The sequence below is a fragment of the Notolepis coatsorum genome (assembly GCF_963971535.1).
Source record: "Notolepis coatsorum genome assembly, chromosome: 1".
Classification (NCBI taxonomy): domain Eukaryota; kingdom Metazoa; phylum Chordata; class Actinopteri; order Aulopiformes; family Paralepididae; genus Notolepis; species Notolepis coatsorum.
In genome coordinates this window covers 299255351-299267797 of record NC_140165.1, presented here as the reverse complement: position 1 = coordinate 299267797, position 12447 = coordinate 299255351, and the positions used below count along the sequence as shown (strand labels likewise).

General features: G+C 42.3%; 1 protein-coding gene across 1 annotated transcript in view; it reads left to right on the top strand.

Annotated features, from left to right (window-relative positions):
* Positions 1-780: 780 nt before the first annotated feature.
* Positions 781-12447, top strand: part of LOC311225385 (trace amine-associated receptor 1-like) — a gene marked incomplete at both ends in the record, with an annotated part of 25618 nt that continues 13951 nt past the window's right edge. Inside the window, 2 exons of the mRNA XM_084310647.1 lie at positions 781-1004; positions 1270-1450. Coding sequence (XP_084166773.1) covers positions 781-1004; positions 1270-1450 — 405 coding nt within the window. The remainder of the gene's footprint in view (positions 1005-1269; positions 1451-12447) is intronic.

Sequence of the window (12447 nt, the reverse complement as noted above, 5' to 3'; positions counted from 1 at the left end):
TATATTATGTTATTATGTTATTTGATACTATCTTGTCTAGCACAGTCTCTGGAGCGTAACAGTAAGAAGCATTTTGTATGAAAGTATTCTGTACTTCTGTATGACAACTATTAAAGAACTTGAACTTGAACTTGATGTTCATTAATTTGCATTGTCCTTAATAAACAAATCTTAAATCTTAAACCTCTAAGTTCTAACCTCTAAGTTCTAACCTCTAAGTTACCTCTAAGTTCTAACCTCTAAGTTACCTCTAAGTTCTATCCTCTAAGAGCTCTTTGTTATGATAAGGAACACTCTATGTATCATTCACATAATGGCAAACGCATCCCCAAATTCAAATATGCATTTCAAGGCGGCATTTCCTGGTTGATGACAAGATGACAGTGGCTAAAAGGTGGGCAATAGCGAACACTACACAACAGTACTTAACCTACAAAGATAAGACTGTTCTCACAATTTATTTTTAATAAAATATATAAAACTGTTTTTACGTTTGTGCTACTGTTTTTAAGTCATATTGTATGTTCAATAAGAAATATAAAGAGATTCATATTTCAAATTAAAACGTGGTAGTAATTTACATGTTGACTAAATGGTGTTTTTTTGTGTCTGTTTTTTGTCTCTCAAGACAGAACATGGAAACGAAAATGTTAAATGAAAATGTTAAATGGAAACGTAGAGACAGCAGAGACTTGTGTTTTGAATGAATGAATGACTCCTGTCTTTAGAGCAGTCTTTCCTACAGCAGTAGGAGGGTTTTTGTATCTAGTCTTTGGCTCAATGGCTCTTCTCTCGATGTGGGGAGACCTTATGGTCATCATCACCATCCTTCACTTCAGACAGCTTCACACCCCAACTACCTACCTGATCCCCTCCCTGGCTTTGGCTGACTTACTCTTAGGGGCCGTAGTCATTAAGTCTCCTAGTATGATGCAACCTGTGGAAAGATGCTGGTTTTTGGGAGATTTCCTCTGTAGAATCCACATCATTGCTGATGCTATTCTGTGCACTGCCTCCGTTTTATATATTTTTTTGTATTTCCATTGACCGATACTATGCAGTTTGCCATCCCCTGCAATATAAACATGAAATAAGTGTCCATATCGCAACGATCATGACCAGGGTTTAGCTGGATGGTTTGTGCAGTAATTGCCCTTGGACTGGTCTCTCTGCTGACGGTTATTCAGGAGCTGAAGACGTTAACCACAATTATATGTCATGTAAAGGAATATGTTTTCCTTTTTGTTTTTTTTACTCTGGAACTTCCAGCACGCTGAGCGTCATAAGCTCTTTATTCTTTCCAGGAATCATAATGCTTAGTATCTACATAAAGATTTTCCTGGTAGCACAGAGACAGGCTCACAGCATCCAGAGCACAGCCTGTCAGAGTACCAAGTCTGGAGCGCTTGTCAGTAAGAAGGAAACGAAGACAGTAGAGACCTTGGCTATTGTCTGTTTTCTTGTATGTTGGGCACCATCTCTCCTCATTGTTGTCATTAAGACCCTTATATAAATCATTCTATCCCCCATGAACTTCTTGAGGTATTATTATGGATTTCTTGTTAACGCTTTATAATACAGCTTACATTGTACAGCATCATTCGGAATGGAATGGAATGTCAGATCACTAAGTGTGTCTGACTCTTACCACCTAACCTGCACGGACTACAACGCATAACGTATATCTGTCGGGGGGGGGGGGGGGTAGGACACGCGCAGACACACACAAGGGGAATCTTAACTGGAATCGCAGAGCGATGAGAGAGGGTGCGGGAAAACACAAGAATAAAATTAATAAAAATAAAAGCTGTAGAAAACACAAAACACCAGTATAAAATAACTGGGGGGAAAACCCAAAGTAACCACCGCTGCCTAGCAGTTAAAAACAACAAAGAAACCAACAGCTATAGACAGAGAAAACCCTAGAATCATGAGCTTGAGACACTCCTCTTCTACTAGTGAGGGAAAACATGAAATGGACAAGCATCCGAACACAGTCAACCAAGCCTACTTAAAGCCACTGCACACCTGACACCAATCAGGTGGCAATCAAGCCCACACACCTGCCGTGCCGCATGGCAATTAACTGGTGTCTGGTGATTGACAGCTCACCAGAGAAAACAAAAAATAACTGGTGTCTGGTGATTGACAGCTCAACAGAGAAAACCCAAAATACATCCAAAGCACACTAGAATAAACTAAAATAAAACCCACATAAACCGTGATCCATCACAATATCATGCCAGTTAGGGCACCTTATGTATACTGTACCTGTGTATACTGTATATTTTACTTACTCATAGTATATATATTTTTTGTAACGTATAATATAACTGATAGGGCATACAGACCATCATCTGCACCTTTGATTACTCTGCCTACTTGCTCATTATGCTTATATTCAGAGTTAATATATTGTTTACACTGCTTATTTGCATCTGCACTAATTTTATCGCCTATATATATTTATGTCTACTATTACCATGCCCATACCTGTACCCCCCTCCCCCATGCTGCTATGACGCCTGCATTTCCCCAAGGGGCTCAATAAAGGAATATATTATCTTAATTACCTGGAATTTATGGTGTAACTTCCTCGTTTTAATCCGTACACATAAATATTTACCTACTGGTACTTAAATCATGTTAAATGTAGGTACAGCAGAAGAAAACAAGACATGGAGGAACAATTGGGGATTTAGAGTTTTTATTTCCCCGATATTTACAAGTTATGGTGTAACCTAACCTTCTCATATGAATCAGTATGTATATGAATGAAGTGTAATAAAAACAAAAGCCCTTTTCTAATGGCCGTTATGACAATCTTTTTTTATGCATGCAAGTTCGGCAGGCAAGTGTAGTAAAATCCCACAGACTTCCTACAATAATTTGTGGTTATTGTAGTACAATACAATGAGATTGATTATCTGGACGGAGGAGGAAAGATTCATACTTGATAGAATGGTTGGTCTCCTCATCTGGCTTAATGCAGATGAAGAATAAAACGTGTACGCCAGACAAACCAGAATTGTAGTTCAACTCAGCTGATTTATTTGATCAGAGCCAGGAGTCCAAGGTGAATAGAAGGTTGACTTCTACATACAAAAGATGATCAGATAACCTTAACAGCTGTCTGTTGTACAGAAATATCACAATCAGGTTTGCATCCCAAACCTAAATACTGCACATCAAACAGTCACTTGGTTAACATAATTTGAACATACATGGTTTACTGTACACATTATACATGAGTAAATCTGGTTTACAGATCAGGGATCTGTACAACATTACTCTAATCTATAAACAACCATTTGGTGTTTCCCATGATTTTACTCACGTAAAATGCAATCAGCTCACAGTTGTTTCTGGGTGGTTTCAAAGCGGTGGGGGAGCCCCCAGACCCCTGGTTGGGTCCGAGCGCTCCTGAATAACCCTATGTAGGGCCTTATATCCTATCATTTCTAGCCAATAATACATATGGCTGGTCCAATCCAGCGTCTGCTTGTGGGGGGTGTCCTTGTGGGCGCTGGCAGCCCCCCCCCCTGGGGTTGTGGGGACGTGATGGGACAGAAGGGGCCCATCGGTGGCCCACGTCCGTGTGATCTTTTGCTGAGATGAAGGGACCTGGCTTGTCTCACGAGGGGGGGTGTGACATGATCGCTTTAACCCTTTGGTATGGCTATAGATGTCTAATATCATCCAAGTACAGTCAGTGCTTTCTAAGACTGATACCAGACATCATATGAGACCTTTTGATACTAAACAGTTGATTAATCGATTACTTTGTTTGTGAGTTAGTGTCCATGCTTCAACAAGTCTAAACTGGTCTGCCCTGTGGTCAACCCAGCTTTCTCTGATCAGCATTTACATATAGTCAGTTCGAGAAGGTGTCGTTTGTTCTCTAATTTAGTCATTGCTTGAGTGGGGGTTGAAATAACTGTTGCAGCTGTTATCTGATGCAGCTGTCTCAACTGACAGTTGAGACTGTTTAGCCCCTGAGTCCACTCTGCTATTGAAAGGTACATCTGGCTTTATATTTATGGTTCTCCAATTTATTCACACATATTAATTATGAAATTCCAAGGCAATATTACCACATTTCCCCACTTTGACAATTCTCATTGTCACATACTGTATATTGACTTGATTTTCTATACATACTAACCATACAATATAATAATAAAAATCATATTTTTCCCAATTTTTCTTTTTTCTCATATTTTTTCTTTTTCATTATTCTTTGGTACATATCATCAATTAGTTTCTTCTTGTCTTCTTCTTTTCTCCCCCACATTCCCCTGACTATGGCCCCCTCCCGGGGAATCCTGGTGACCCATTCATCCAGCTCCCCAATTAACATATTCTGCCTTTAATGAAACAGTGTTTACCACCTACTATCATCAGGCTTTGTTCCTCTGGGCTCACAGCCAGAGGCTTATTTGTTGAAAACAATTAAAACAATGTAATCTAAACATTACACATTAAAGTAAAACACAATTTTTTTTAAATTATGGTATCCGTTGACATGATCTGTGGAGACACAGAGATTATTCTTCATTCTTTCATACATTTTGCTTCTCCTCTCCTGTTAATTCTTTTTCCAAGTCAGCCCAATCACATTTTGCACAATCAACTCAGTTGGTCTTCTCACCTCTCCCCCCTTTTATGAACATCCCTATGGACATAAACCTTACCACCTCCGCGCACAGACGGACAGGGAGGGAGGAGCATCACGCAAGGGAAAAAAAATTTCACCATATCGGCCATAACCTACACCTTACTTTTTACTCTACCTATGTGTATGTGTTTAGTTTAGTACTCTTGCGTTGTGTCATAATCTATATCAGTCGTTACCGTTCAGTCACTTCCCGTCCAACACACCAATCAATCACACAGAGGCCCTTGTTCAACGCTTTGGTTGCACAGTCTCCGACCGTTTTCGCCCCCCCCCCTCCACCCCATGTCGGCCAGCCTCAGCTGAAGCCACTGTTTTTAGGCCTGGACCTCGTCATATTCTGTCCCATGACTGTATTTCCATGGATCTACAGACGAACGACTCCGTCAGTCTGGAGGTATGTCTCAACCTCCGGCCTTTGTATTCGGGGCTTATATTGAAGGAGGGGTAGAGTCCCAAGCGACCTCTCTTCATAATCCAACAATCTCCCACAGGAACTGACTGAACGGGTCACACCATCGTGTCATAATCTAATGAAATGTATTCCTACACATTTTCCCCATGATCCCCCACTTGTGATGGTCCATCCTCCCTCTCCGACTGAACTGCAAGGGAACAAAAACACAGAACAAATTTTCCTTATACAATATGTCAAATATTTCTCAAGAGACGCCAAATGGTTAATCATTATGCAAAACGTAATGGGACCACTTAACTGCCATTGATCTGATCCAATGTATCTCACGCTCCAACCGTCCTCTCCCCAGATCATAGAGAAACAACAAACAAAACGCAAATAATCAAAAAAAAACATTCCAACAGATGTCACATGTAGACCACCTCAATGGTTATTAAAAAAGAAAAGAAAAGAAATTTAAAACCTTTCAAGCCAGCACAGTCACCCTCTACAGGCTCCATTCACACCCATTCAGGCCACACAATCATAGATAAAAATAGAAAAGAAATCCAAAAATTTAAATTCAATACCTCATCCCTACAAAACGTTCAACAGAAATCAAATCAAATGCAGTAAAACAAATGATATGAAACAAATGATAATGGTATAACCCAAGTGGTTCGATACACTCCTTACCTAAACACATTTTGTTATTTTTAAGACTAGTCTCACCTTAAGTGAAAGCTAAGTCGCGTGTGCGCATGCATGTGTGACCAAATTGTGTGAATGTGTGTCTGTGTGTGTCTGTGTGTGTGTGTGTGTGTCTGTGTGTGTGCGTGTGTGTGTGTGTGTGTGCGTGTCTGTGTGTGTGTGTGTGTGTGTGTGTGTGAATGTGTAGACAAAGCCTCCTTGCCCCCATCCCCCGCTCAATCATTCACTAAAGGACATCTCAATCTCACACATACATACAAAAATTAAATTTAAATAAAAAATACCATCTGTACCAGCCCAACCAAAATTACGAGCTCCAGTAATCATTCATATTATAAACATATATTTCCCTCATACACTCGTTAATCAACCACAGACCGACAATGGGTTAGTTCCCCTGCGCTCATCTCTTCTACTCTCTCATCTGGCTACACTCATCCCTGGCTAATACAATTCACACTTAATTTCTACACTCCTACCCTCACTTCAAAGATGGACTGGACCCATCTTAAATTTAGAACCATCCCTGCCGTCCAGTGCACAGACAGTTTCAAATTATTCCCTTATCAACCAGTTAACTTTCATAAGTCATAACCCCAAATGAATGCCACTTTCTTGATTGTCTCACTCACTTAACCCAGCTGTGTCCTGTATTAGCTTGCTTCCTGTCTCAACATTTCCCCTGTCATAAAAATACGCTTTGACCCTTTTAACCTCCTTCCAGTTAAGAGTACCCTCCTCCCGTTCGGATGCACTCCTTGCCCTACTTAGATGCACCTCTCCCCTCCAGGATCAGGAGATACCACGTGTGGGGAAACCGGCTTTTTCAGGGCCGCATTGCCGCCTACACTGGACCCCCTCTCACCCAACCAAGGATACAGGCCTCCACTTCCAGGCTAAGGTCTCCTCACATGAACAGAAGAAGTCCCCTTATCTTACCTTCAGGTGCAGTTTAAGGCTGGGTCCCTTTCCAATCTTAGGAGAGACAATTCAGATTCCTCTGAATTGACACCCCTCATCCCTCTGCTTCCCAGCATTTTCTTTTCAAAAACACTGATCACAGAAGCACAGCTCGCCTACTAACCCTGTATCGGCTAGTAAGGTTACCGTGGCCTGACTGTACATTGAGCCAAGTGCATTTATGCCCATACTGTCCAGTCACTCACGGTCCCCGTCCCGCTATCTGTGACTATAAGCAGGGGTCATAACGCTCTCCTGACCGGCTGGCGACCCAGTCGATAGCGACCTCATAGTCCGTCATCAAGTCAGGACCCCAAGCAGCTGACTGTCCGTAGTACCTATCAGCCACTCAGTTTAGAAACCGACGGTCTTGTCCCCACCCCGCTTGCTCTGGGCATGGAAATATTGACCGTTTTCGCCAGCCTTGCCTGTTCATGGCAGGAGCTGTGCCCCCTACGGTGCACCGCCCTGCTCCTAGGTGTGGACTGTCGTCCACGTACCACCCAGTGCCCACACCAACTTACGTGCGACGTTTCCTGGGCCGACTAGACGGTACCACAGTGGTATGTTATTTCATACCTCGTTACGCACGAGGGCCTTCAGTTTCTCCCCAGCACTATAGAATGTGTTTAACGTGCGCCCAGACTCTTGCGAGCCCACTGCCGCCTGTTGACAGCTAGAGGTTCGGGGTGCCTAATCCCCTCCCTACCTGCCAACTGTTCTCTCACTCTACAACTGTCTCCTGCATCTTCACCTCTGACCTCTCTCTCCTGTTGCATCTAATCTCACGTCATCCTGTCATAAAAGAACAAACAGCCATTGTAAACAACAGCTGTACATCCTGACCCCCCTTGGGCCTATTGGCCCGCCTCAAAAGGATTCCTACCCCCCTGGGTAATACAACCCTTCATCTGTAAATCATTAAACGGTTAATCACACTTCTCATCTTCCCAAAGGCAAGCGCCCCCAGGTTTTTGAATTAATCACACAAAATTATTAAGGATTAATAAAACACTCATGTCAAAATTTGTCATCTTCAGCAAGCCTCCATCAATAAATTATCCTACAAGTCGAAGGCTTGTGTCAACACTTTAACACTATATCAAAGATTTTAACAATCTAAAACACATGTCCTAACCATATCAACAGTGTATTAAAGATTTAACAATCTAAAACAAGCATCAGTAAATTATCCTGCTTCACAACCGGGCTTGTATCAAATTCCACTACAAAAACATTTAGTAAATAATATAAACATTATCCTATTTAAATCTCCAGTGTTATTAAAGCTATAACAAGTATCAACCTCTGACATTTCAACATCAATGCATTCTTAATTCAAGCTACATAAAACACAACATTATTATCCTCAAGCTTACCATTGTACACGTTACACAAATTTAAAAAACTGGAAATGTCCATCAACTCTAATTATCATACATGTAGGCATCCTCCATCTCAGCATAACTTTTGTAGTGGTTAGCCCTAAATGCTCCTTTCTTCATACACATGTGATAAATTGATTTTACTGCAAGCATTGTGTAACTTTAGTGTAGAGCCATTTTCCAAATTCAGCCCATAGCTACTCTCAATTTCAACACGGGTGACTGAATTTGCAAATCTGGTATGTAGTTGTAGCAGTACTGACTGACTATCTGATGAATTGAAACTGGGGGACCCTGATGTAAACAAGACAAAAGTCTTCCTCTGGTCTGCATCCCCTCAACAATTGTGTGTATTGAGCTGTACATATTTCTAATCAATCCCTATACATGTTACACCTCTTCCCCTGCTTACACCAAAATCCAATGCACAATATACAAACACCGCCATATTTACATAATGCAGAATACCCTCTTACCCGTTTCCATCCCCTGAGCGAACTATTCCGAATGCACGAGACCCCATCCACGTTGTACCGCGCATGCGCAGTGGCAACCGAAGCGGCTGTTAACGTTGCTATGACAACCAAGGTCTGCCACGACAACATAATAACATGCCCCGATATTCATAATCTGCCACGACATTTATCACGTTCCTTTACCCCTTCCCCAACATCTTTATCAAAACTCTAAACGTAACATATGCCGCCCCCCAAACGCCACAAAACAACGGCATGCAAGCTAACTAGCCTTAGCCAGCTCTAATGCGACGTTCAAGGCCCTCACGGGAGCCGTGCTTTTCAAGATCCGTTCATCCACGCAATTCGCTCAGTACCATCCAAAGCATAAACAATTCACACAAGCTTCAAATAGCCAACCACTCTAATAGAAAATAATTTTTAAAACATTTACACCAACCAACGCCGCACACATAGTTCAACACGAACCCTTTCTCCTACCTTCTCCGCCTCACTCCATAGCACCGCGAACGTTACATACTCTCCACAACACCATGACGTCACCAAGCAGCGAATCCTTAATATCATTTACCACGTTACCGCATTAATAATAACCCTCAAAACGGCCACAATTTTGCCACCCTGCGTCTCAACCGCCTCTTACTTGTAATCGCCGCCACAGTGTTTAATCAATTCTCTCATAACGCCATCGTAACGTCCCCAGCTTCACAGCGGACTTTTCCACAGAGCTAGCCAGCTAGCCCCAACCAACAGCAGGGACTCGCCTCAAACATAATATGTCCGTTGGTCATTAAAATATCATAACAAAACCATTAAGTACTTATCAGTCAGTTCGACCGAATCGTTTTTGTATCACAGCGAACGTAATTAATCAACAGGCCGGTTTCGCTCAAGCTTAAAAAGGACAACGCACCCTGAACACGCCGGCACCCTACATTTCCATCAATTACTACGTTTTAATCCTGCAATCGCACAGACCCCTGCGCTGATCATGCCAGGGTCTAACAACCTTTCACCATACTTGACTCGTATGTTCTGAAATAGTAACAGAACCCTTAGCCCGACGCAATTATGCCCATACTGACCCGTCACTCACGGTCCCCGTCCCGCTATCTGTGACTACAAGCAGGGACACAATGCACCTTGGACCCAGCTCCCCTTCCATTTCAGAACAGTCAAATCTCCTCGTCTTACCTGCGCCCTCTTCCTGAGAATAACTTTAGGGCAATTATATACTCAGAACGCGCCCCTGTCGTATACAACAGAATAACCGTGCTTCCTAGCAAGAAAAGCCTTTTACCTGCCGTCATGCGACGCTATCTTCCACAACATGACCAGATAGTCTGTGCGCCACCACCCTTCTTGGTGCAACTCCCCCGTTTAGCTCATAAAGTACATTCCATACTAGTTAACTAACCCCCGTGGCCCGCTGGGCCGAGACCGGCCTCCTGTGTCTGAATGAACACACAAACACAAAAAGCCTACGTTTGCATGTTCACTGCACAACAAGCGCGATCGTCATACCTCCGGACACACAAGCTAAGATATTGTTGTTGTTGTTATTCTATTGTTAATAATATTGCATTTACCGCTCCAGTTGTTCCCACCGCAACCCCCAACCCTGCATGCAGACGCCATATTCACCGCGGGCCCCAAACAGTGGCGTACACAACCAACCTCCATCCTTCTCCTCTCCCTCATCCATTCAGACAACAAGCCCATCGTTAATCACTTCAAACGCAGCAACACCCCAGCTCTTCGCCCCGTGTCCCCAACTTACAGCACGGTCCAGATATGATACATATAACAAGACCCTACCGCACCTTTTCAGGGGGAGACACCAAGGGTAGGGCAACACGGCACCATTTCTGTAGTAAAATCCCACAGACTTCCTACAATAATTTGTGGTTATTGTAGTACAATACAATGAGATTGATTATCTGGACGGAGGAGGAAAGATTCATACTTGATAGAATGGTTGGTCTCCTCATCTGGCTTAATGCAGATGAAGAATAAAACGTGTACGCCAGACAAACCAGAATTGTAGTTCAACTCAGCTGATTTATTTGATTAGAGCCAGGAGTCCAAGGTGAATAAAAGGTTGACTTCTACATACAAAAGATGATCAGATAATATTTAACAGCTGTCTGTTGTACAGAAATATCACAATCAGGTTTGCATCTTCAAACCTAAATACTGCACATCAAACAGTCACTTGGTTAACATAATTTGAACATACATGGTTTACTGTACACATTATACATGAGTAAATCTGGTTTACAGATCAGGGATCTGTACAACATTACTCTAATCTATAAACAACCATTTGGTGTTTCCCATGATTTTACTCACGTAAAATGCAATCAGCTCACAGTTGTTTCTGGGTGGTTCAGCGGTGGGGGAGCCCCCAGACCCCCTGGTTGGGTCCGAGCGCTCCTGAATAACCCTATGTAGGGCCTTATATCCTATCATTTCTAGCCAATAATACATATGGCTGGTCCAATCCAGCGTCTGCTTGTGGGGGGTGTCCTTGTGGGCGCTGGCAGCCCCCCCCCCTGGGGTTGTGGGGACGTGATGGGACAGAAGGGGCCCATCGGTGGCCCACGTCCGTGTGATCTTTTGCTGAGATGAAGGGACCTGGCTTGTCTCACGAGGGGGGGTGTGACATGATCGCTTTAACCCTTTGGTATGGCTATAGATGTCTAATATCATCCAAGTACAGTCAGTGCTTTCTAAGACTGATACCAGACATCATATGAGACCTTTTGATACTAAACAGTTGATTAATCGATTACTTTGTTTGTGAGTTAGTGTCCATGCTTCAACAAGTCTAAACTGGTCTGCCCTGTGGTCAACCCAGCTTTCTCTGATCAGCATTTACATATAGTCAGTTCGAGAAGGTGTCGTTTGTTCTCTAATTTAGTCATTGCTTGAGTGGGGGTTGAAATAACTGTTGCAGCTGTTATCTGATGCAGCTGTCTCAACTGACAGTTGAGACTGTTTAGCCCCTGAGTCCACTCTGCTATTGAAAGGTACATCTGGCTTTATATTTATGGTTCTCCAATTTATTCACACATATTAATTATGAAATTCCAAGGCAATATTACCACACAAGCTTCACCCACATTCCAGGGATTTATTGCGCTTATGTCTTCTACTTCATGAAGTATGAGGTATGATTTTGATTAGGTCTGTAGCAGGCATGTTCATCCAGCACCGCAGCAGCTCAGCACAGGCAGGCTGGAGCAGAAATCTCATTTACCTCTCAAGTGCACAGCTATGGACGCCTTGTATTGTCATCAGAGGACACAACAATACAGTAATTTAATAATATACATATGTTTATCTTTAATTACAGAATAATAAGGTATGCAGGGAGTTGTAAAACATGTTTTTATTCTTGAATTAAACCACAACGTATCTACTGTTCTCTTGTTCTTACCCTGTAAGTACAAGGTAGTTACTCTGTAAATAAAGAGTAACAACAGGGGGCGGGCTGGATTACGGGGTAAATGTCAGGGAAATTAGACTCCTAGTCCCCAATTGTTCCTTGTTGCCTTGTTTTTGTCTGCTGTACCTGCTGTATTATAAAGTGTTACTGAGATGAGATTTATTATTTCAGTTCAACACTAAATCGTTTAGTACTATATAATATAATATAGGGATTATATACATATATAATATGCATTCTTTCACAGTTGGTTCAGGAGGGACTTTCGAATCTCTGGCAAAATAATTTTTTTCGGGATTCCTCAGCGACACAAATGATTTTTGTACACAAGATGTTCACATTAATAGTTAGTGTGTGCTCTCCAGTGGTTCCAGAGTGTGGTTATTAAAAAC